General features: G+C 47.0%; 7 protein-coding genes across 7 annotated transcripts in view; 4 read left to right on the top strand and 3 right to left on the bottom strand.

The window, feature by feature from the left end:
- The window catches only part of LOC137424845 (putative E3 ubiquitin-protein ligase makorin-1), a 78,684-nt gene extending 67,158 nt beyond the window's left edge, over nucleotides 1-11,526 (top strand). Inside the window, exon 6 of the mRNA XM_078776053.1 lies at nucleotides 11,496-11,526. Coding sequence (XP_078632179.1) covers nucleotides 11,496-11,507 — 12 coding nt within the window. The 3' untranslated portion in view covers nucleotides 11,508-11,526. The remainder of the gene's footprint in view (nucleotides 1-11,495) is intronic.
- On the top strand, nucleotides 615-1,441 carry LOC137424852 (histone H2A-like). Its single transcript, XM_068112718.2, has one exon. It carries the CDS (start codon nucleotides 645-647, stop codon nucleotides 1,017-1,019), a length of 375 nt encoding a protein of 124 aa, XP_067968819.2. The 5' UTR covers nucleotides 615-644; the 3' UTR covers nucleotides 1,020-1,441.
- Nucleotides 1,809-3,204, bottom strand: LOC137426182 (histone H3). The gene has a single exon (XM_068114872.2). The coding sequence runs from the start codon at nucleotides 3,202-3,204 to the stop codon at nucleotides 2,794-2,796; it is 411 nt and encodes a 136-aa protein (XP_067970973.1). The 3' UTR covers nucleotides 1,809-2,793.
- A 2-nt stretch (nucleotides 11,527-11,528) lies between the features above and the next one.
- LOC144891762 (histone H2B 1/2-like) lies at nucleotides 11,529-12,745 on the top strand. The gene has a single exon (XM_078776052.1). It carries the CDS (start codon nucleotides 11,529-11,531, stop codon nucleotides 11,907-11,909), a length of 381 nt encoding a protein of 126 aa, XP_078632178.1. The 3' UTR covers nucleotides 11,910-12,745.
- A 436-nt stretch (nucleotides 12,746-13,181) lies between these two features.
- LOC137424874 (histone H4) lies at nucleotides 13,182-13,716 on the bottom strand. Its single transcript, XM_068112742.2, has one exon. It carries the CDS (start codon nucleotides 13,692-13,694, stop codon nucleotides 13,383-13,385), a length of 312 nt encoding a protein of 103 aa, XP_067968843.1. The 5' UTR covers nucleotides 13,695-13,716; the 3' UTR covers nucleotides 13,182-13,382.
- A 1,081-nt stretch (nucleotides 13,717-14,797) lies between these two features.
- Nucleotides 14,798-18,044, top strand: LOC137424844 (uncharacterized). The gene has a single exon (XM_068112703.2). The coding sequence runs from the start codon at nucleotides 14,884-14,886 to the stop codon at nucleotides 15,820-15,822; it is 939 nt and encodes a 312-aa protein (XP_067968804.2). The 5' UTR covers nucleotides 14,798-14,883; the 3' UTR covers nucleotides 15,823-18,044.
- A 256-nt stretch (nucleotides 18,045-18,300) lies between these two features.
- LOC144891621 (protein FAM200C-like) lies at nucleotides 18,301-20,474 on the bottom strand. Its single transcript, XM_078775258.1, has 2 exons — nucleotides 19,150-20,474; nucleotides 18,301-18,688 (listed from the first exon to the last, which is right to left on the bottom strand). The coding sequence occupies exons 1-2, from the start codon at nucleotides 20,472-20,474 to the stop codon at nucleotides 18,301-18,303; spliced, it is 1,713 nt and encodes a 570-aa protein (XP_078631384.1).
- Between the last annotated feature and the right edge of the window lie 5,290 nt (nucleotides 20,475-25,764).

The raw sequence follows: 25,764 nt of genomic DNA, 5'->3' as shown, positions 1-25,764 counted from the left end.
AACTAATTCAGACATGTCGATATTTCACTGAACCAAAAAAAAAAAAAAAAAATCCTGAAGCCCCGTCCCGATCCACCCAGCACCCCTGTCTTGTTCATCAAATCAATTCCCTGGGTCTTCATCTTTCCCCAGTTTTTGTTAAAAACAAACCAAGATGCTTCATAAAACGCGTCTGCGTCTCTTTCTGACACGTATACAATACACACACAAAAGGTCGTGAGAGGTGGCGAGTTCGGTCAATGGTCGATTACACTTTCAAGAAAGGTGTTGTGGCTCTGAAAAGCGCTGTTGGGTGGTGTAGTGCGGAAGTTGTGCACAAGACCTTGGACGAGCGGGTTAAGCTCGCTCCCCGCGGATACGTCGTGCCAGCTGGATGTCCTTGGGCATGATGGTGACACGTTTGCGTGAATCGCCAAGGTTCAAAGGGTCAAGGTTCAACGTTCAAAAGATTCTGTCTCATATGCAAATATATGGATCACAGAGAGTTTGGAGGCGGAATCCACAACCTGATGTTCAGTCATTGGATGGATAAAATGTGGGCGTGTATGAATCCTGATCCGACTTTGCCCTTAAAACAACTCAATTCACACCATGACGTTCAGTCACGTTGAGGTTATTGAGACATCGGTTCTTCTCTACAAATCATGTCGGGACGTGGTAAAGGTGGTGGAAAGGCTCGTGCTAAGGCAAAGACTCGTTCTTCCCGTGCTGGGCTGCAGTTTCCCGTGGGTCGTGTCCACAGACATCTTCGCAAAGGCAACTACGCCGAGCGCATCGGTGCCGGCGCTCCCGTCTATCTGGCGGCTGTGCTCGAGTACTTGTCTGCAGAGATCCTGGAGCTCGCCGGTAACGCTGCACGAGATAACAAGAAATCGCGCATCATCCCGCGTCATTTGCAGCTCGCCATCCGCAACGATGAGGAGCTCAACAAACTGCTGGGCGGGGTGACGATCGCGCAAGGTGGTGTACTGCCGAACATCCAGGCCGTGCTGCTCCCCAAGAAAAGCCAGGGCAAGTAAACGGCTCCGCCGCACAAGAGTTCTTCAGCTCTCCCACAACGGCTCTTTTCAGAGCCACTCAAACCTTTCCGAAAGCAGCATCAGCGATACACGATCCGTGTTTTACACAAAACTCTGCTGTGTGTTGAAAAACCCTACACGGTTCTTTCTCGTTTCCTTTACATTTCAAAACCACATACAGAACTCTGAACTTCATGAATTTGCATTTATGCACAATTTTCACTTATGAATGCCCAATAATTATTAACTTTGCACTTACTCATGCATCACATCATTCATGCATCTCGTCATCACAGAAACCCCAATCATTGTCCGTCTTGTACAGTAGGTTTATCGTATGTTGACGACAGAGTTGCAGCACAGTATGATATAAAAGAGCAGGAGTGAGTGTTCAAGGGGGGAACCAGAAACAGAAAAGTAACAGAGCAAAAGGGGTTAGAGGAGGTGGGGGGGGGGGGGGGGGGGGTGAGACTCACAATAACTTAGAAAAACAGGTGCTTGGGGTTATAAAAGGTACCTCTGCATTGGCATTTTCCAGTCTTTATTAACTGTTAAAATTTTGAACAAAAATTAATTCTGACATTTGCATTCACAAACAAGGGGATGTTTATGAGTTCTGGAAGCGCCAGTTTTATTATTGTCTCGTTTGAGAAACGAGGTCGAAAGTGCTGTCGTTAGGGGAACAATCTCCGCCATTTCACACCGAAAAGAGTGAGAAGGAATACGAGAATCCAAAATCAAGTGCAGTATTGTACAAACAACGCGTCGTCTCGCCGCCGACGTTGTGACGGGAGAAGCGGACGTGGTAGAAATCAACGTCGGCGTTCGGAAACGAGAAGTATTCTTTTGTTTCCATTTGTTTCTCGCTCCACTTTGAGCTCAATTAATTAACGTAAACGATACATCCATGCGTCATGCGCACATCATTTTCAGGTACAAGCACATGCTGGTAAAAGGCGAGAAGCACATTTTCAATCCTCTGCACCTTTCACCATCGTCCACAGGCCGACACTGCAGATGGAAGAGCTGCTTTGACACAACATTGCTTGCTCGGGCGGATACGTTCTCGGGCTTCTCCCAAGGAGCTTCGTGACTCAGGCTCATTTTCACGAGGTAAATCTATTCTCGGGCCTAACGTAAACGTTAAAATTTTCATTGTGAAGTATGCACCTGTCTGTAGCCATCTTTGCAAGGCAGACAAGCAAAGAAGAAAAATCAGCTTTTCGGAGGCTCATGTTGAGGCCATCTGAGCATGGACAAAACGGCTCTTTTCAAAACCACCAACGTGTTCATGAAAGAGCTTCAGGCGACTTGATCTTTGTATTATATATTCTTTTGCACCAGAAATACAATGGTGAGAGCAGGGTTTATATTATTATTTTGGGATTGAGATGAACGGGTCAAATAATACAGGTTACGATTAAAATAAAAAAAGTGTTTAACATGAACCACCTTGCAAGCGACATTACATATGATCCCCAACAATTGTCACTTGTCAATCCTGTAGAGGTTTCGTTGAAACATTGTGAAACCCCATTCCCTGAAGACAGCCAACCTCCACCATCTTGTTCCAACGTTTTCGTCACCGTGGTCAAAAAAAGGGAATCACAAAACGCATCTCCTTCCGACCCGTATACACATTATACATACAAAAGGTAGCGATAGGTGGAGAGTTCGGTGAAAGTTCGATGCACTTTCAAGAAAGGTGTTGTGGCTCTGAAAAGAGCCGTTGGGTGTTGTGGTGCAGGTGTGCACAAGATCTTGGACGAGCAGCTTAAGCTCGCTCCCCGCGGATACGTCGTGCCAGCTGGATGTCCTTGGGCATGATGGTGACACGTTTGGCGTGAATCGCGCACAAATTAGTGTCCTCAAACAGCCCAACGAGGTAGGCCTCGCTCGCCTCCTGCAGCGCCATCACTGCGGAGCTCTGGAATCGCAAATCGGTCTTGAAATCCTGTGCGATTTCACGGACGAGGCGCTGAAACGGCAGCTTGCGAATGAGCAGCTCCGTGGACTTTTGGTAGCGCCGGATCTCGCGCAGCGCCACAGTTCCTGGACGGTAACGATGCGGCTTTTTCACGCCACCGGTGGCTGGAGCACTTTTCCGTGCCGCCTTTGTCGCCAACTGCTTTCGGGGAGCTTTTCCACCCGTCGATTTACGGGCGGTTTGCTTCGTACGAGCCATGGTGACAATAACACAAAATTGAAAAACAACTTTTTCACCAAGCGCCAATAATGCGATTAAAACTGCGCTGTGCGCTTTTATTTATGTCGGGAGACGCTTGCGCCGCTTTGCATTTGACTGCCACGATTTGCACGTTTTGCGATTGGCTTCCACGATTTGCCCGTTTGCTATTGGCTGCCTCAAAACAATTCCCATTCACTGAAGAATTAAGCCCCACCTCACGCTCCATCCATTGGTCGAAACTTCACTCTCCCCTCTCCATTGGCTAAAATCTGAGCCCGTTGTGATCCGCTCCATGAAAGAAAGCTCCGTCCGCCTTCCCTTGCTCGTTTCTCCCACCAATATCTATCCTGAGCTCCTTTGGGCCTGTTCAGTGCTTCCGTTAACGTGAAGAGCCAAAAAGCAAATCCTTGCCGATATTTCCGTGTGTGTCCCGTGATATAAAAAATTTCACTCACGAATCGATTTCAAAATTGGGTTGTTTGTCGAGGTGGGACGGAACTACATTTTTATTATATTGCAGTAGTTGTACGTTATTTGTAAATAAAACATTATTGCGATACTAGCAGAAGTACCCGGCATTGCCGGGCAGGGGAAGGGAGGGGGGAGGGGAGGGGAGGGGAACGGGGGGGAGGGGAGAAGAGTGGGGGGAGGGGAGAAGAGGGGGAGGGGGAGAGGGGAGAAGAGGGGGGGATGGGGAGGGTGAGGGATGGGAAGGGGTGGGAGGGGGGAGGGGGAGAGGGGAGGGGTAGGGGAAGGGGGTGGGGTAAGGGGCGATGGGGGAGGGGGAGGGGGGAGGGGGAAGGGGGAGGGGAGGGGTGGAGGGTGAGGGATGGGAGGGGGAGGGGAGGGGGAGGGGGAGGGGAGGGGGAGGGGGAGGGGGAGGGGAGGGGGAGGGGGAGGGGGAGGGGGAGGGGAGGGGGAGGGGGAGGGGGAGGTGAGGGGGAGGGGGAGGGGAAGGGGGAGGAGGGAGTGGTAGGGGGAGGGGGAGGGTGAGGGATGGGAGGGGGGAGGGTGAGGGATGGGAGGGGGTGGGAGAGGGGAGGGGTAGGAGGGGAGGGGGTGGGAGAGGGGAGGGGTAGGAGGGGAGGGGGTGGGAGAGGGGAGGGGTAGGAGGGGAGGGGTAGTAGGGGAGGAGGGGAGGGGAGGGGGGAGGTTACATTACACCGATTTACATTGAAAACTGCTGAAATATGTACGCAACTTCAACTAAGCACAGTTTAGTAAATACTCGAGATAAATCCATGCGGAAAAAGATTGCTGAGAGTTGCTAAGACCTACGACTTAGAAATTCCACCTGGACACACTTCAGGGGGCACTTTCAAAGGGGAGATGTGCTTATTCTTTCTAAAAAATATTTTAGGTGTGGTATTGACACGATATTTGCATGCATCGGTTTCAAAAATCGAGCAAATATGGTAAATATTACTCACGTGAAACCAGGATCCGTCTCGGTGGTAGCCATGAGTGTGTAGATGTCACATGATCAGTCATGAAGAGTGGTTAAGGCCAAAATATGACATACCATGGCATAAAAACGATTTGCCCGCAAAGCATTGCACCGCAACGGCGGTCACAGAGTGCAATGCACAGCATGACGTAAGTAGTGCGCGCAGCGCCCCTGGCAGATTCACCGGTCCCTATCAAAGACATTTAATTCATATCGCACAAAATCGACAAAAATCGACACAAAACACGATCGCTTTTCGCTCTGAATTACGTGCAAACGTGTGACGGAAATCACCATCGCCCAGCATCGAATGCCAACCAAGATGGCGCCCGGTAACTGCATCTCCACCTATGCGGAGTGAATGGCAATGGTCACATCACGTGATCGCTCTGAGCGAATCAGTCTAGCGGCGGGGATGGAACATCACGTGATCGCTCTAAGCGAATAAGCGAGCTGCTCGCACTGGCTGAGATTAGCGGGTACTTCGCTGAAATGCGCTGAGGTAAATATGAATAAAAAATATGGATCTCGTCAAATATTGTTTCGGCCATGTTCGTCCCAGGCTCAATGGCCATGTCTATGCCAAATATCAAGCACGTGAGCCTCTCCGTTTCGGAGTCTATCGGTCACACACGCACACACGCACACACGCACACACACACACACACACACACAAACTGTGTTTTATAGGTATAGATTGCAGGAACCGCACATTTGTCAATGAATCGAGAAACAGAAAATGGACGCAACAAAAGCTTGCTTGAAAGACGAACGTGCAATTGCGCAAACCCCGCAGAATGGTAATTCCATCGCCGAACACAAGCAGAAGATTAAATTATTTTGTTTCCAGAGCTCCGATCTGATGGCGTTGCCGGCGACATTTTGACCTCCCTCGTCGGTCTGTTTGAGGACACGAGGAGAGCGTCATCCACCGTCCACAAAACTCGATACCTTCAAATCCCTTTTTGTGCATTTATCTGTCAGAATGGATTTGTACAGAACTTGAGAGGATAAGAGGGGAGATCAAACGGTAATAAGGCAAGGATCTTTCACTCAGTTGTTAATGTGTGCAATGGTCGCTCCGGAAAGGTCGTGGCAGCAGAAACTACATTCGTCTAAATTGGAATGAGATAAGTACCCGGAAATAATGTAGATCGAGACGTCTAGGGATATTTGCAGAACTTCTTGGCAGTGTTACGTGGTCCCCTCGGTGAATACCTGGTCTCGGTGACCCCCGGACCGTGAGAGGAACTTCGCCAGAAAGCTGTATTAAATATGCGCTTTCGCCACGCAATCCATATGAATTTCACCCAAGAGACAACTGACGTTCAAGGATGTATTTCAATGGGAATGACCATACAATTGCAATGACACAACCACGGAGATTTTCCCCGAGCAATCAACCATATACAACCATCAACAATTCCCAATTCACAAGCACTTTCCTATGAGTAAGATGGCCATCTTATATACGTGTGTCCCGGTGAGTACTCACGACACCCTTTTGGTCTCGGTCCCGCACAATGTCTCTGGGCCCCTCCTGACCAAGATGATGGTCGCCGTCACCGCACTCGGGCGGTAGAACGAACCCCGGGTGGACGTGTTTCCACCGGGCAGGTATCGTACCAGGCACCGTGGCTGCAGCCCCTCGTGGCCACGCGCAGCGGATACGGTAAAGCAAGCCAAACCCCACGCCGCTTGCAAGGCGCGTTAGGCCCCAACGTGCGACCCGCATGCGTCTGTTTGGACGGTGCCGCGAACGAGGCCAGACGCGGGGTCGATGCACGGCCCCACGTCAACTTGCCGTCTCCATCGGGCAGATACACGTCCCGGTAATTCCTCTCGCCAGACAGGCTTCGGATCGGAACGCCGCTTTTTCACGCAGCGCAAGGTCGATCCCACCTTTTGTCGGAGCGGGGCGAGGAAGAATAATACTCGTCCCTTTTTCCTCGTGTCTTTTCTTCTTCCGTTTCCGGTCACTTCCGTTTCCGGCCACTCCCTCAGAAGGGCTCCTGACCCTCCAACCACAACAACTACACAACAACTTAATATACTACACACGGATAAGCAAAGACCCGAATGGTAATTCACATACATTCATATAAATATGTAACACTCCCCCCCTTCAAGAAAGAAAGTTTGAACCCAGCGAAAACTTTCTTTGCCGGCCAATTTGGAGAAACAAACCAGATCACACAACCCCCCCCCCACATTATCCGTTCCCCCCGGGCACAGTTATCACTTAAAAATAAAGCAACCAAAATTTCACCACAACCCCTCCAGATTACTCCCTCTGGACTAAGTACCAACAACGACATTGTCCCTGCCAAATCAAACTCCATCTCATGACCCTCTGACTTTGACCGTCAGTTTCTTGGGAATGAAGGTTAAGGGGTTGATCAAAGATCCAAAGTTAAGCAACTCGATAGCACTTTTTCCGGGAGGCCAAGCCGAGTATTCACTACATGGATGCCTTTAGGAACGCGGAGTTCACGGTTAGTCCGTGCAGGAAAGTTCTCTACATGGGCGCCTTGAGGAACGTGGAGTTCACGGTTAGTCCGTGCATGAAAGTTCACTACCTGGACGCCTTTAGGAACGGCGTTCACGGTTAATTCGTGTAGGAATCTTGGCTCGGCGGCTCCGCCGCCTTCAGTGCTTCAACTTCTCCGAACTTCCCTAATAATTAGGGTGGGACCACTGGTCCCTGTAGTCCCATGAATAGCGGTCTCCTTCTCGGCCACTACCAAAACTACCGCCCCGTTGTCCTCTCCTGTAGACCTCTCGACGCCTACGAAATGCCTTCCCTACTGTTATGGTCCGACCCTCCAAATCCTTGCCATTCCAATTCTTCTCTGCCTCTCTGGCGTCTTTTGTGCTGGCAAACGTGACAAAGCCGAACCCTCTTGACTGTTGCGTTTCCCAGTCTCTTACCAACCGCACTTCCACCAGCGGCCCACATCTGTTGAAGACAGAGGTCAGAACTTCTTCCTCTGTTTTGAAGTTCAGTCCCCCTACAAATAACTTGGCACTTTTGTCGCCATCCCGAGCTGGTGTGGTGTTATTTTCCCTGCTGGGCTCTTTACCAACCCTCAGGTTACCATAAACTTGACCCCCGGCCAAATCATTCCCGATAACCACAGATACCCCCTCTACAGGAAGCGTGGCTTGTAAACCGACGGTGACCGGTCCTGACACCAAATCGGACTCCAACTGGATGACCTGAAGGGGAGCACTAACACCGCCCCCGATCCCCTGTAAATGCACACTATCCCCCGTTGCCGTCTCCTCGGACCATGGCAAAATGCCTTCAAGCATTAAAGATTGATGGGCCCCTGTGTCCCTCAATATCCTAACCGGTCTCCGGTTAGTCGAGGCTCCATCCAGTGACACAAACCCCTCTGAAATAAATGGTTGGTAACCCTTTTGATGGCGATTTCTTACGCTAGCCATCGCATTCGGAGTTGTAATAGTCGGACTCCGCTCTGGGTTGTCCCTTTTCATGAGGTAACAACTGGACATCAAGTGTCCAGGTTTCTTGCAAAACGCGCAAGTAGGCCCGGAGGAAAAACTCGGGGTCTGCCTCGGGCCCCCCGAACTATAAGTTTGTCTTGGGCCCGCATCCCTCTGATTTCGAACCGGTGGGGTATCATAGTTGTCCCCATAATCATCTCGAGGCCGCCGCCATGTATGGTCGTTCTCCACACCTGCTGTTCCCCACCTCCCCTGCGGAGATCTAGGCGAGGAGTTAGGTTCGTGGACCCCTATTCGGTGGGTTAAGGCATAATCATCTGCCATAGTGGCTGCGTCCCACAACTTTGGTACCTTCTTTTCCTGCAGGTACACTTTGATGTCCTCGTGGACACACTGCTGGAATTCCTCCACCAGGATCAAGTCCCGCAATGTCTCGAAGTCTTTCCCGACTCCTTTTGACTCACACCACCGATCAAACATGTTTTCTTTCACTCTGGCAAACTCCACATGGGTCTCACTCTCCCTCTTCCTGGCATTCCTGAATTTTTGCCTGTAAGCTTCCGGAACCAACTCATACGCTTTGAGGATGTGCGTCTTCAGTACCTCATAATCTGCACATTGGTCCATTGGTAGCGCCGAATAAATTTCCTGAGCTTTCCCCACCAGCACACTTTGCACGAGTATGGTCCAGGCCTCCTCCGGCCAGTTTAATTGTCGAGCCACTTTCTCAAAGTGTGGAAAAAATTTCGCGACTTCTTTTTCACTGAACGGTGGAACCAGCCTCACATGTCTGCCCACATCCCAGGTTTTCTGGTTAGGTGTCGACCCCGTCAGCAAGGGTGGTGCCTCTCCCCGTTCTCTCATTAACTCCAGCTCCTTGAATTTGATTTCTTGCTGAAGCTCCATGTCACGTTCCTTTAATTCCCTTTCCGCTTTTCTCTCCTCTGCTTCGAGTTCCCTTGCAGCTCTCCTCTCCTCTGCTTCTGCTTTCCTTTCCTCTGTTTTCATCCTTTCCTGGAGTTCTCGTTCCACTCTCCTTTCCTCTGCTCTTTCCTTTTCTGCTTTCCTTTCTTCTTCTGCTCTTTCCTTTTCTGCTTTCCTTTCTGCTTCTGCTCTTTCCTTTTCTGCTTTCCTTTCTTCTTCTTTTAACCTTTCCTGGAGTTCTCTTTCCACTCTCCTTTCCTCTGCTTGTTTCTCTTCTCTCCTCTCTTCTGCTTTCCTTTCTTCTTCTTTGATCCGTTCCTGGCTCCGTAATTTCAACTCCAGTTTCCGGAGCTCAACGTCTTCTGGTTCTTCGGGTAGCCACTCCCAGGCTAACTCGTCCCATGTTCCTAATCCTACCATAGATTGTATCACCGTGGCCTGCAACTCTGCCTTCCTCAAATTAGTTCGGACCTCCAAGTTAAAATGTTTGGCCAATTTCAAGAGGTCCGACTTTAGCAACGCTCGGAACTGTGCCTCACTCGGTGTTACCCCAAAGTTCTGTGCCACAAACGCCATGGTGCCTATCGTTAACACCTGTTAACCTTCACCCAAGACTTTACCCCAATTTCTCAAAATTTTTTTTTACCAATTAATAATTAATTAATAAATTTTAATTAATAAAAATTATTATTTTATTATTTTATACAATTTTAAATCCCGGACGTAGACCCAATTGCGAAACCGCAAATCGTAATTTGGACGAGCCCCCAATTCTGTTACGTGGTCCCCTCGGTGAATACCTGGTCTCGGTGACCCCCGGACCGTGAGAGGAACTTCGCCAGAAAGCTGTATTAAATATGCGCTTTCGCCACGCAATCCATATGAATTTCACCCAAGAGACAACTGACGTTCAAGGATATATTTCAATGGGAATGACCATACAATTGCAATGACACAACCACGGAGATTTTCCCCGAGCAATCAACCATATACAACCATCAACAATTCCCAATTCACAAGCACTTTCCTATGAGTAAGATGGCCATCTTATATACGTGTGTCCCGGTGAGTACTCACGACACCCTTTTGGTCTCGGTCCCGCACAATGTCTCTGGGCCCCTCCTGACCAAGATGATGGTCGCCGTCACCGCACTCGGGCGGTAGAACGAACCCCGGGTGGACGTGTTTCCACCGGGCAGGTATCGTACCAGGCACCGTGGCTGCAGCCCCTCGTGGCCACGCGCAGCGGATACGGTAAAGCAAGCCAAACCCCACGCCGCTTGCAAGGCGCGTTAGGCCCCAACGTGCGACCCGCACGCGTCTGTTTGGACGGTGCCGCGAACGAGGCCAGACGCGGGGTCGATGCACGGCCCCACGTCAACTTGCCGTCTCCATCGGGCAGATACACGTCCCGGTAATTCCTCTCGCCAGACAGGCTTCGGATCGGAACGCCGCTTTTTCACGCAGCGCAAGGTCGATCCCACCTTTTGTCGGAGCGGGGCGAGGAAGAATAATACTCGTCCCTTTTTCCTCGTGTCTTTTCTTCTTCCGTTTCCGGTCACTTCCGTTTCCGGCCACTCCCTCAGAAGGGCTCCTGACCCTCCAACCACAACAACTACACAACAACTTAATATACTACACACGGATAAGCAAAGACCCGAATGGTAATTCACATACATTCATATAAATATGTAACAGCAGCTTGAGCAAGGATGGGTCATTGTGAACACCATTGCGGATTGTTGGCTGTGGGGGAGAGGGGGGAAGAGGGTGGGGGGGCAGGGAGGGTGGGTGGAGGGAGGAGGAGAGGGGGAAGTGGGCAGGTGGGGGAGGGAAGGTGTCTCGCTCGTCAAGATGTGGGGTATGGTCGATGTGATGTTTCTCCCACAAAAACCGTCTTCGCAAAGAAGAAGTCCCCCCTCCCCTACCCCCGTAAAGAAACAACTGATATTTAAAAAAAAACATTTCTCATTTTTGATATAAATTGGTTTGGTGTTGATGAGGTGCAATAATGACGGGCCGAATGGACACCTGCTGGGTCTAAATTCCTTGCGCACCTTGAACTGTTAAGGCTGGAAAAAGCCAACACACCTGCGATGACCCCTCTCTCACGCATTGTTGTTTTCTAGGTTATTGTGCATCAAGTGCAAAGTTCATAAAATCATCGAATGTTCTGTATTTGGTTTGGAAGTGACAGAACGCCATGATTTGTACACAAAAAGAGAAATCCAAATAACTTTACTGAATTTCATACGAAGATGACGAATTTAGTTCTTTTGAAGGGAAATTCGGATCAAGATTGATACACGCCCACTTTTCATCTAACCAATGACTGAGCATCAGTTTGTGTTCTCCACCTCAAAACGCTTTGTGATCCAGATATTTGCATATGAACCCTTTATAAGAGGGAATCGTTCACACTCGTCTTCTTATTCTTTCTCTGAAGGTTCATATTTAACTGGTTCAATATCGACTCGTGATGCCTACGGATCAGCCCAAGCAAGTGGCAGCAAAGAAGGGTTCGAAGAAAACCGTTTCCAAAGCGACTCGGAAGGGTCCCGGGAAACGGCGTCATCGCAGAAAGGAAAGCTACGCCATTTACATCTACAAGGTGCTGAAACAAGTTCACCCCGATACGGGTGTTTCTTCCAAAGCGATGAGCATCATGAATTCCTTCGTTAACGACATCTTTGAGCGCATCGCATCCGAAGCATCTCGTCTGGCGCATTACAACAAGCGCTCCACCATCACATCGCGGGAGATCCAGACGGCAGTGCGTCTGCTCCTTCCCGGGGAGTTGGCCAAGCACGCCGTGTCCGAAGGTACAAAGGCCGTGACCAAGTACACCAGCTCCAAGTGAGCTCGGACTCGTTTCTCGAGTTCATCCCCAAACGGCTCTTTTCAGAGCCACTCAATGTTTCTTTAATGGAGTGCGACTTTTCCTCTTCGTGTCCTTCCTTGGTGAAAGAACCACGTGATCTTATCTGTAACTAGAAATGTCGTTCATATTAATGTGCAGGTCAGGTAATCATCAACATTGTACTGAAGTTAAAAGTAGTCCTGTTAAAACTTCCTGTTAATTCCATGGATCGGTTTAGTTTGTGTCATGAGTTGGAACATAATTTATTGTGAGGTGGGTATGTATGTTCGGCAGTCATGATTAAATTTGATGAGGACCATGTTTGTCCAATCTGCTCCAATCTATATTATAAAAGGACCCGTGACTGTCTGTTTGTCGTGACATAACTTGAGACGGATTAACAGATTTCAATAAATCCAACTATGGTGAATTCGCGAAACTCTTGGGTGTTTGTGATCCCAAAAAAGAAATACCTTTTATTATGGGTACATGGACACGCGTGTCAAAACTGCAAATGCCAACACGTGAGGTTGGTTATCCTTGCACGGAGAACAGAATCTCCCAGGAATCCTCTACTTTATTTATTACTCCCGCCAGGGAGTAATGCATCCATCCGATGGTGTCCGTCCGTATGCGCATGTGTTCGTGTGTGTGAGCAAGATATCTGGAAAAGTTCTCAACGGATTTGGATGAAAGTTGGTGAGATGATTGCGCTTGGGATAAGGAAGAATTGATTAATTTTTGGTGAAGCTCAGGATATTATTCCATATCCAGGAATTTTATTTGGGAATTTCTTTTTGTTTTACTGCATTAAAGCTTTTATTCTTATTCTTAAATGATGTTTTCTCTCTAATTCCGAGATATATCAAAATAAATTCTGACAGTTAGGCCTTACTTTCTTTTTTGTTTTTTGTTTTGGGGAGAGGGGATGTTAAACAAAACGTATCATTCCAACTTGACCCACAGCGGGAGTATGCGCTCGAATGAGTGGCGTTCTTGTTTCCCCAAAGATTAGCCATTGCAGCAGAGATTGGTATTGCCATCAGCGAAGAGACAGGTCTTATATTCTAGTATATCGGAACTGATGGGGCAGTTACCACGAACTCAGAAAATCTATTAATTCCATTTCTCAGTTACTCTTCGCCCGAAACAGCTCTTTCGTCGAGCCATGTAACTGTTCTCCTAAAACAACTTTCAGTTCAGAGCGTGGCCTCTAATTGCACGAAACATCACTGCAACAAAGTGCTCGGGCTCCTTGGCTTTTGAGCCTCCAATTAATCTTTCAGACTTCAATATCTCACCTTTTCACCTCGTCGAAATCAAAGTAATAAACGGAGCTGTCTCCATTGCATTTCTGGTGCCACAGAATAAATCATAAAGTTCGAGACGCCTGAAGCTCTTTCATGAATGAGGTGGTGGCTCTGAAAAGAGCCGTTTTGTTGTAGCTGTTGATGAACACCACCCCCAAAATGTTTAACCACCGAACCCGTAGAGTGTACGGCCCTGGCGCTTCAAAGCGTACACCACATCCATGGCAGTAACGGTCTTGCGCTTGGCGTGCTCCGTGTAGGTAACAGCATCGCGGATAACATTTTCCAGGAACACCTTGAGAACTCCACGGGTTTCCTCGTAGATGAGACCCGAGATGCGCTTTACCCCACCACGACGAGCAAGGCGACGAATCGCAGGCTTTGTGATTCCCTGGATGTTATCACGCAGTACCTTGCGATGACGTTTTGCACCTCCTTTTCCGAGACCCTTTCCACCTTTTCCACGTCCAGACATGACCACACGGTTTGCTTCTAAACCCAAATCAGCAAAACCACGAACGTTCGCGTCTCTGTGTGGATGATAGTTGTACTGAGGCTTTATATTGGTGGAGAGCTCGATGTGACTATTTGTTCTTTAACCTTTGCATTTTGCCTCATACGGTTCATTACTTTCTCGATGTGAAGCGGTGCTTCCTTTATGATTTCTACCACGTCCGCGCGTGTGTTCTTTGCCTTTTCACCTCTCTAGCCGCGCATGCGCACGTTGTCCTTAAGCTTTAACAATGTGCAACTGCACTCGCTCTTGCGGTCCCTTCGCTTTCGCTCAAAGAAACACAGAATCTTGTCAAATGAGGTTTAACTTCGGCAATAATTAACGGCGATTTCATTCTGAACACAACTGCAGAACTTTGCCAAAATAAACAACAAACGCAAACGACCCGAAGTTGCAAATACGCTTCGAAGGTCTCAAGTAATTGAAGGATCGATATTTTCATGACAGTTTGGATTTCAAGAAAAGTAAAACTGCCCTTTTTGGCGGACATTAACCTCGATGAACCACCGTCCATTATAAATGTAATTTCATTGCGGTTGAAACACAATAAATTATCGTGACGTTCAACCAGTGAACAGCAGAACCTTTCGCTATTATTACGAAGCTTTACTTTAACGCGTCGAAGATCTTTGAAGATGCTGCATGGAAGACCTTGCACCTTTCTTGGACGACAGGGGATTAATTGAACCAGTCAGGTAAATGTGAATGAGATATCACAACAGGTTCGTTTACAAAACCTGGATGCAAACAGAACATCACACGAAGCACGACACAAGATTCGGGTCGACGATTTTATTCGCGCTTGGATTAAAAAAAAACAAACTTTCCAACCATTGCTTACACCCTTGTGCTGTTGGTAAGTGGTAACCAAGTCTTTTCACATTTGTGATGGTCCATGCTGAGATGACCTCGACACGAACCTCCAAAAAGGAGTTTTTTCATGTTTGTTTCATTGCCTTGCAAAGGTGGCTGCAGACAGGTGCATATTTCACCATTAACTCTGTGAGGTTTATGTCGGGTCAAAGAAGATATTTTGCTCGTGAAAATCTTATTCTGAGCATAGAAACCCCTTGGGCGAAGCCCGAGAACGTGTTCGAGTTAGCAATGTTCTGTCAAAGCAGATCGGCCATCTGCCGTGTCGGGTCGTGGAATGCGGCGAAAGGTCCAGATATTTGAAAAGATGCTTCTCTCCGTTTGCTGGGATGTTCTTGTACCTGAAACGATTGTGCGCATTGCGCATGGAGTTATCGTTCATGTGAATAACAAAGCTCAAAGTGATGCAGGAAACACAAACGGAAACGGTGAACGACTCCAAACGCTGACGTTGATTTCTACCACGTCCGCTCCTTCGCTCCGTCACTATAACAGGCGACGTGGTGAAGGGACGCTTTATTTGTGCAACACTGTACTTCGTTTTGGATTTTTGTGTTACTTCTCATACTCTTGTTGGTGCGAAATGTCGGAGACTGTTCCTGTTTCAGCAGAACTTTCAACTTCGGCCCCGTCTGTCAAGCGAGGGAAGAATAAACCTGGCGCTTCCAAGACCCCGAAGAAGACTGACGGCACCCTTTCGGAAAAGATCATCAAGGTGGTGGGATCGAGCAAGGAGCGAAATGGTATGTCGCTTGTCGCCTTGAAAAAGGCCCTGGGGGCAGATGGCTACAATCTCCATCGGAATTCCGTTCGTATCAATTCGGCTGTGAAGAGGCTCGTTGCAAGTGGAAATATTGTGCAGACCAAGGGAACGGGCGCTGTCGGCTCATTCAAACTGAACAAGGAGAAGAGTGCAAAAGTGAAGAAGAGCACCAGTCCCAGAAAAGTTGTGAAGAGCACAATCAAGTCTAAAGCGGCCAAGAAAGCGACCAAAAAACCAGCAGTGAAGAAGGTGGTGCGGAAGGTATCTCCCAAGAAACCGAAAAGATCTATCGCCGCCTCTTCGAAGCGATCCAGTAAGTCGCCTGCCAAGGTGAAGAAAAACGTGAAGAAGGTTCTGCCTAAGACCAAGGGAAAGATCAAGACGATGAAACCAAAGTTCAAACTTGCAACCAAGGTGTTAAAGAACAAGAAGGCGACGCTCAAAAAGAAGTGAGAGGAAGGGAAGACGAGAGAGTCGAGGTGAAGTTTCTCTTGTACCTCCTCATCTCACTTGCCCAAAACCCACAACGGCTCTTTTCAGAGCCACCCACCTCGTTCACCTGAAAGGAGCTGATTCGATGGTTCATAAAATCACTGGTGGGGCTGGTACACTGCAAACAACAAATCGGGTGCATCCTACGTGCAGACGTAATAGATATAACCTTTGTATGCAGTATTTGATGAAGTGGTTTGTGAAAGAGCTTTATAAACAAGAGCACGAGGTTCAAATTATTTGCAAGACCCACAAAAGTTGTTCCATATTCATTCATAACTTATTTATATCAAACAATGACCAAAGAATGGCAAGTCACGTGACGAAACATGCAATGTTGTTAAATATGCAACATTCAAAGTGTGCCATCACGACTACGATTACTTGGTATTTAATAAATCACTAATTTCTAAGATCACTTTGTAATTGCCCCACGTGCCCCGATGTGCAGGAACAATGTCCCACCAAGAAATTAAGCTTGCCCTATTTGACATTGACACAGGTCTTTGACCATCCCCGTTTACCTGTAAACACAGTGCCTCGTGTCAGGAAAGGCTCGCACTTCACACGATTCTTCGTCCTTCCTCTGCACTAAGTTGCCTCATTCGGAATCCAAATACAGAGTTCTTGCAATATTTATGAACCACACACTGTACGATGCATATGTGGAGATTATGCTTTTGTGCATGTTCTGCTTCAATATTTAATTCATGAAAACATTCAATATTTAATTAAGTAATAATATAACAAACATTTAATTCAATATTAAATTTAATTCATCTATACTATAATAGGCTACGGTGATTCTGTCCGTCTGTCTGTCTGTCCGGGGGTGTGTCTTACTCCGTTTCGACAGTAGCTCCACCCATTCTCGGAGAGGCTTCATATAAACAAATATCCACCATTATGGAAGCCCAGTGTAGAGAAAGAGGCAAGGCCATCCACTTACAACTCCACGCTGGTTCTCTGGCCGTTGTTGGAGCAATGACATAAAGTCACAGCGTCCAGTAGAAGTTGCAAGTAACATGTCATCCAACAATTGCTGATGTGTTAGATGTTCCAGGCACTGAACTGGAGCAAGTGATCGCCTTTCGCCCACTTATTACAATGTGATCCACGCAAATGGTCACAAAAATTTTCTTGGTGAAGGTGAACATCCTTTTCCAAACTTACAGAGGAAGATGCCTTTGCCATTCTTCAAAGGGAGGGTGTATGCCACACATAATCTCATCTCTTGCCAAATGTTTTCTGTTCGCACTCTTTCCAAAGCAGTTATCGCTTTATTTATTTCTGTTCTTCATTCAGCCATATCTGAATCTGCTCTCAACACACTCTAGTCCTAGATCAGGTCAGGTACATCTTGGCATGATGTTGCCATGTTCTAACTTAGTTGTTCTTGACCTTTTTGGCCCAACGACCCAATCAGACATTCTTGGTCAGTGTTACGAATTCATGTGAATTACTATTCAGGTCTTTGCGTATCAATGTGTAGTCGATTAAAGGTTGTTGTGATTAAAGGGTCGGGAGCCCTTCTGGGAAAAAGGAGACCGGAAACGGAAGGAAAAAGACACGAGGTCCTGGAGAAGCGACGATCTTCTTCTTCTTCCTCGCCGAGCTCCGAGGCGAGGGTATCGATATTGAGCAGCGGGGAGGACGCTACGTTTGCTACGTTTGAAAGCCCGTCTGACAAAAGGAGTTACCTGCGCAGGGTACTTACCCCTTGACACGTCAAGTTGCCGTGGGTCCGTGCACGGAACCCAGCGTCCGGCACAGTTCGCCTCACCGTCTACAAGGACGCGTACGGGTCGCACCTTGGGCCTCACGCGCGTGGCAAGCCACGCTTGGTTTTGCCCCGTTGCGTGGCAAGGAGGTGTGCGCTGCAGCAGCTGTCCCCGGTACGAGACGTGCACGTTTGGGAGCACGTCAGCCAGGGGTTCGTTCAACCGCCCGTGTGCGGAGAAGCCGACCTTCATCTTGGTCAGGAGGGGCCCAGAGACATTGTGAGGGACAGAGACAAAAGGGGTCGTGAGTACCCGAGGGGTCGGGAGTGGGGGAAAGGGGACACACACATATAAGATAGCCATCTTAAGAATCTTAGTGATTGATTGTTGATTGTTGATGGTTATTGATGGTGGTTGATTGTTGATTGCTCGGGGAAAATATTATTGGTTATTCCGGATCCTTGGTGTGGGGTTTCTTATTGACTGGAATTCATATTGATTGCGTTACGAAAGCGTATAAATCATTGATCTTTCTGGCGGAGTTCCTCTCACGGTCCGGGGGTCACCGAGACCAGGTAGTTATCGGGAGGACCACATAACAGTCAGTACCGTGACCCCCGAAACAAAAATTTATTACATTTATTAAAACATGCCTTGAAACATGTGTCAATGGTTCATAGCAAGCCCGATTTATTAAAACATGTCTGCCAATACTCAGTCAATGGGATGGCTGAAATTGCTTTGCAGCCTTCAGGTGATCAAAACGAGGACGAATGCTCGACAGGCAGCACCTCATGTCAGCGTCGATCATAAGCCTATTGTGTGCCTTCGTTTTCAGAGTTACCATGTTTGAGAATCCAGCCTCACAGCGATAGGTTGAGGGGGACTGGACCAATAGGGTCAGGGCCCTTTTCAAAAGAACAGGACAGTCCTTCACTTTCAGCCAAAATGTGGCGAGCTCTTGTTCCATAAAGTCACGTTTGAGCTGCGCATCTTCACGAATTCGGTAAAATTCAACCTTCGCAGCCACATCAGTATCACTGATGGCACCATCTTCAACGAAAAAGGGTCGGACGATCCACTCATCATGAAAGCGGTCGTCCAGTCTGGGGAAGTAACGTTCGATACAACACAACAACAACATGCATTTTAAAGGCCATTTTCCCTGCTAGAGCGGGGGTTAGCCATTAGCCATCGGTGAGGGCTTGATGATTGCAGAAAAAGCGATTTTTAAAAGAAAATTAACCTGAAATTGCAGACAGAATTATTTATTTTATCTGAGAAGCCAAAGGAGGTTTCTTCTTCTTTAGTTTCCCACAACTTTGTGTGAAATGCGATCGAGTTAAAAAAAAAGTCAGAATTTGACCAAATCTGTTTCATTTGTTTGTTAATATACCTCTTCCATTGACAAATCTTCAATTATAATTTTATTTGAGGTTCAAATGACCGCGGGAGATCGTGTGATAGTGATGACGTCCTGGAAGGACAAAATGGTGCGTTTCTTCTTCTTTCAACAATAAAGACATAGCTTTGAGACCATACATCCAATCATGTTGAAATTTTGCACACTTGTTCCACTTGATGAGGGATACGTTCGATGGCTTCACTAATTGCCAGAAGGTGGGTTGAGATCTCCTTGTGGAAGTGGCATTCAGCATCTGGCATAGCATCCAGGAGAGTCGTCATCTCAGTGAAGATAGTCGTGTCACCGTCCTGGACTCTTCTCTGGTAAAGGTGAATCTTTCTCCTGAACGCTGCCACTTTGTCACGAGCCGTGTGTAGCATTGGGAGGTCTCCTTGAAGTGACAGGTTCAAGGAATTCACCTCGGCGAAGAAGTCAGCCAAGTAAACAACCTTCATCACGAACAGTTCATCCTGCATCTTTTCATGAAGCTGATTCTCCTTCTCGGTGCACCCTCTCTCCAAGAACAGCGCTATTTCCTCTCGAAGTTGAATCACACGATTGAGAACTTTACCACGCGAAAGCCAGCGCACCTCTGTGTGGAATATCAGAACAGTGAAATCGGCGCCCATTTCTTCACACATCGCTTTGAAGATTCTTGAGTTTGTTGCGCTCCCTCGGATGTGGTTCACAATCTTCACCACATCTGAAAGCACTTCTTGAAGACCCGGAGGGAGAGTCTTCATCGGTAAAGCATGGCGATGCATCCTGCAGTGGGTGAAGGAGGCATGGGGAGCGACATCCATCACGAAGGCTTTGAAGCCGGATTTGCATCCGACCATGGAAGGTGCCCCATCTGTACACACCCCGACAAGTCGTTCCCAGCCAAGCTCATGTTTGATGAGGAAGGCTTCCAGCATTCTGAACACATCTTCTACCCGAGTGGTAGTGGTCAATGGCTCCGAGAACAAGTGCTCCTCCTTCATGGCTTCTCCGTCGAGGTAACGAACGTAGACTAGCAGTTGGGAACATGAGGCAACATCTGTTGACTCGTCCAGTTGCAGTGAATACACTGGACTGCCCTTCACAGCACTCACTACTTGCAGCAGAATATCATTACTCATATCCCAGATTCGACTTTTGACTGTCATTCGAAAGGGAAATCTGCCTGAACTTGTTTGACTGCTGTTCCCCCAGCACCAACTTGGCTGCTTCGAGAAGGCATGGCTTGATAAACTCTTCACCGATGGTGTGAGGTTTCTTAGTTTGTGCGATTCGATAAGCAATCCAGTATGAAGCCTCCAGCGCTGCTTCATTTTGACGAGCGCAGTGACCCGTCGAATCGATGCGGGATCCCTTGAGTGCGGCTTCTTTTCGTTTGAAATAGTCCACGCCCTTCCGCCAGGTCGCTGTGACAAGACTCCAAATGGATCTTCATTTTGCTGAGCTTCATGCTCTCGTGGCTCAAAACCTTGGCACAGATAACACATTGCGGCTTGACCACGGATTTTTGAACAATGCTTGTGAAACGGAACTTGAGAAATGCTTTTAGAAATGAATGAAATATATAAATGCTCATACGTGCGCTTCTTGGCAGACATGGTTCACAACCTGTGAAGCAAAATAAGACATGAGAAAGGTGATGAGAATGTGACGGAATGCACGAACAAAAGGCAAAATCACAGTGAAATTATAGTGAAAATGGGTATATGTAAGGCCTACTCTACTCACAGTTTGGCCATGCACGAACGCTAACACATGGCAGTTGACAAGCATGAGCCTCGATCACACATGATCCAGGCCACACACAGTTCGTGTGCGTATACGTACGCGCATACGCAAACAAAATACTGTGTGTGGTATGTATCTTTGTTAGGTTCCTAAAAATGGGCTCAACAAATTGATATGTTATTTATGACCCCTTCATGACCCCCAGAAAAACCCCAAACGACCCCCATGGGCATCACGACACCCAGGTTAAGAACCGCTGTGCTAACTGATCATGTATATCTTATAACAGCTTCACATGCAACAGTTTGCTGTTTTCCTTTAACCATTCATAAGGTTATATTTATTCATATACTTCACAAAGGTTAACATAAAGTTTATAAAAATAAAAAGTTAAAGTTAAAGTTATAAAAAGTTGCTTTCAGGTTAACATAGTTCGAAAAATTAAATCATGTAGTCTTTGTAATGCCAATCAAAGAGGAATAAGTTCTTTAATAATAGGTAAATATAACTAAAATCACAAACAGGAATACCTAATCCCACACAAACTATGCATAATGTATTCATTATCATAGATTCCTCACTTTTTATTTTATTTTAATTTTTTTCCTTGAGGAATTATTTTAATAGTTTCTACTCGTAGTATTTGATCTTTAAAAATGGTGCTTTATGCCACATCAATTTTCAGGGTTTCAAACTTCTGGTGATATCAGTTCACAGGCGTTTTAAGACTGGCACAATTCATAACATTCTATTTATGGTATTATTCCGACTCTATCTCGTCCATTTGTATCAGTATGTGATTCAGTCTTTTTATTTCTGTTTCCAAGTTACCATAAAGGTCTTCCTCATTTGAGTTCACATTTGGTTCCTCTCTCAGCACCATTTCATGGTTAGTTATATTGTTCAGACACACTGTCACCAAAGCTTTTAAGCAAGCCACCACTAAAACTATTGTCAATATAATTACCAATCCAACAAATAGGTATTGGAGTATTTTAGCTGCTACTCCTCCAAATATATTCATCTCAACCTTGTAAACATTTATGCAATCATAGAATTTTGCTCCCTTATCCCTCAACTCTTAGACATTTTATTTACAATCGTACTAATACAGATCTTACAATCGTACTAATTACAATCGTACTAATAAAGGAGGGTTTACCGTGGGAGTTGTTGTATGCAGATGATCTGGTGTTGATTGCAGAAAGTATGGATGGACTGAAGGAAAAGATGAACAAGTGGAAGGAATGTATGGAGACAAAAGGTCTGAAGGTGAATATCGGAAAGACAAAGGTGATGGCAAGTGGTAAAGCATGTGGTGAGGTGGAAAGAACTGGGAAGTGGCCCTGTGCTGTGTGCAGGAAGAGTGTCGGAGTGAACTCCATTCAATGTACAATGTGCGCTGAGTGGGTTCATCAAAAATGTAGTGGTCTGAGAGGGTGATTAACCAGTGTGGCAGCTATATTCAAATGTAAGGTGTGCACAGAGGGAGCTGCAGATGGAGGAAATGTTGAGTTGGATCTTGGAGACGGCGTGAAGCTGGAAGGTGTGAAAACATTTTGCTACCTCGGAGACATGCTGAATGGAGAAGGTGGATCAGACTCGGCAACGGTTGCTAGAGTGAGATGTGCATGGAAGAAGTTTCGGGAACTGAGTGGCGTGATGATGAGGAGGGGAGTGTCGTTGAAGCTGAAGGGAAAGGTGTATGCTGCATGTGTGAGAAGTGTTATGATTTATGGGAGCGAGATATGGGTAATGAACGTAGAGCAGCAACGAAGGTTGGAAAGGGTGGAAATGCGAATGGTTCGATGGATGTGCAGAGTATCGTTGAGAGAGAGGAAGACAAATGATGAATTGCAAAAGATTATGGGAATAGAGCCTGTGATTGATGCTGTGAAGAGGAACAGGTTGAGATGGTTTGGTCATGTGTTGACGAAGGATGAAAGTGACTGGTTGAGAAGAGTGATGGAAATGAATGTAGAAGGAAGTAGAGGACGGGGAAGACCGAGAAAGACTTGGCTAAAGATGGTGGAAGAAGAAATGCGGGCAAGGGGGTTAACAAGGAGAGATGCAGAAAATATGGCAAAATGGAGAAGATTGTCATGGGGACCGCAAGGCTAACCCCCGCTCTCGCAGGGAAAATGGCCTTAAAATGCATGTTGTGTTGTTGTACTAATACAGATCTTATTCATCCAATGGGGTTTTTTTCCTTGACAATTGTCACACTGTAACATTTTAATAGACTTTTGGAAATATTTTCCAAATAAAGTTTGTTTACCAAAATTGGTTTACCAATATACTCATCTGAAAATTACGTATGTAATTACAGTTTTTCCCAATTTGTTTGGCCTTTATGGCTGTAGAAGTTGCTGTTTACATGCAGTATCTTTTTATCTACCAAGCAATTATACTTCCATATGAGACCTCCACCAGATATAAAACCTGGGATTTCTAATCATATTGATGTATAACATCAGGACAATGAGGCTGCTCGTAAAATTCCGCTATCGTTAACTGCCATAAATGCATTCTATTATTATTTTTATTATTTTTCGAACACAAACAAAAGATATTGCCGTGTGGCCGTCTTTGATTAAAATCAGACGGTCACGGAAGCCGATTGCGAAGGCCTTAGCCCTTGAGGCAAAAACTCAATGGCAGACTCCAAAAACAAAAAGCTACACCAAAGTGCGTGGGATGGAGGGGGGTGCGAGACTCCTGCAGTCTTACTACCTGTTAAATCAACCACACGGGAAACTGCGTTCAGATATATACAGGAAAATAACACAAGGATTTATGAACGGTTCCGGGAACTGAGAAATGTGATGCTCTAAACCCCCTATATGGAGTACTCCCACTCGACAGACTTTTTAAACAAACCACAGGGCAGACGACAAAATGAACAAAGAGGATGTGTGTGTGGTGCGTTCTTAGCTTTTCTCGCTCGGGAGCATTGCGTCAAGATAGTGCAGGCCTCGGACAGTTAGGCCCTGACACGTGGGCCGGGAGGGGTCTCCCCGACGCGACTTGCTCGCCGGCCCGGGTCCTCTCGCACCGCAACTCTGAGACGCTCGCCCCGTCCGAAGGACCACGGTTCCTGGGGCTGTCGTCTCTGCTCGGCGTTTTTGAGATTGTGGGTGGTTGGCGATGGTATGCACGAGGCCACGAATGCGTCCACCAACGGGGCGAACCTCGGCACAACAGCCACCCATGCAAGCACGTGATCCGATCGCAGGGAAGATGGGAGGGAACGAAGACAGGAAGGAACGAGAGGGAAAAATGTCCGGTGCACTCTATCACGACTGAATTCTCTCAGCTCTCCCAAATGGCGTCTGCTCTGCCTCGTGTCCAACTCCGAACTCTTCTTCTTCTCCTTGTCACTTCCCTCACGTCCCCCGTCCCGCCCTCTCGTGACGTCCATTCGTCCGCCCTCCCCCATGACGTCAAAAGAACAACACCCTTCTCATCGTGTGTCTCAGCAGGGCGTGTCTCAGCCTGCCCGTTTTGGTGGGTGTTGTTCCATTGATGTGAAAGGGAAGGGAATTAATTAATGTGGGTGCGCTAGGGGCATGAATTCCTACTGTCTAGGTGCGGTGCCAAAAGGGACATTGGATTGACCACTGGGGTGGAAAAACACACAAAGTTACCCTTATCGCCCTGACTACGTAGCACTTCCTGTCCCCGTACAGGAAATACATACGCAATTATCCCGGCATACACCTACACATACTAACTTGAAGGTACATAGTGGGTTCTAGCAAAGGTGGGCGGTCCGCTTCGAAAGTCCGCTTATCCGCTTATCCGCTGCAGCGGACTAACGTTTTCGAAGCGGATAAGCGAATCGGAACAACCCCCGGAAACCGAAGCGGATAAGCGTAAGCGGACTACCGAAAAATTAAAGCGCATCGCGATTCGCCAAATCAGCTGTTAGCCTGAGCCGTTACTCTAGAATTGTGAATATTTATTTAAGTGAATAATAAGTGAAACCCTAACAACTCGGCTCTTGCGACATAACGCATTATATCATAACGTTATGTTCACGTCATGGTTTACGACATGGTTGTAACATAACGCATTACATCATGACGTTATGTTCACGTCATGGTTTACGGCATGTTCACGACACCATGACGAATAAACGGCAGTCCGTTGGCCCGCCATCTTGTTGACTTGTTTGTGTCTGAATAACCAAACGTTACAGCTCTCGCCCAATCTCTTCCCGCTCGAGTTCCGTGATGCTTGGGTAACTCTATTTCTCAGGCATAACACGCCGCTCCCGAGCTCTGCCTCGGTCGAGGGCGTGTTCAGCTACGGGTCGGACATCCTCAGGCCTAAGAGGTCGGCCCTGGCTGCACTGAACTTCGAGGCCCTCGTCTTCATGAAGGGCAACCTCCAAATCCTCAAGAAGGCCCACGAGGTGGAGGAGGAAGACGAGGACTAGTCAACAGACTGCTAGTCTGTTGACTAGTAGACTCTCTTGTCAAAGAAAGGACGGGCAAATTGATTTTTCTTTAATGTAACTTGCATATATTAAAATTATATTTAAATTAACTGTAGAGTAGAGTAGAGTCGAGTGGAAAACTTTATTTCAATAAATTTTGAATAAATTTTATTTAAATAAAAATGTATATTTTTGATCTAGCTTTGTTTGTCTTTGTAGTAGTTAGAAATGGCTATTTAGGCTTAAAAAGCATTAAATTCCCTTTAGAAACGTCAAAAATCGCTTTAAAAACGTCGAAGCGCTTTTAAAAAATCGAATCGAAGCGGATAAGCGGTAAGCGGACTAAGATTTTCGGCCGCTGAAGCGGATAAGCGAATCGGACTACACGGGCTGGCGGAGCGGATAAGCGGTAAGCGGACTTAAAATTTTCCGAATCGCGCCCACCTTTGGGTTCTAGCTATCGTGACATCCCGGACGGACATAACAATATGTCCGTGACAACCCTCCCGACATAACAATATCATCCATACTTTAGGTTATTATAAATCCATTGATTTGGAGCTGTCTTCCAACTTCCATGAGGAAGAATCATAACTCTATGAGTCTCA

The sequence above is a fragment of the Myxine glutinosa genome, chromosome 4 (assembly GCF_964187855.1).
Source record: "Myxine glutinosa chromosome 4, kmMyxGlut1.1, whole genome shotgun sequence".
Lineage (NCBI taxonomy): Eukaryota > Metazoa > Chordata > Myxini > Myxiniformes > Myxinidae > Myxine > Myxine glutinosa.
The sequence above is the reverse complement of the archived record's forward strand: the minus strand, read 5'-3'. Positions and strand labels throughout refer to the sequence as shown.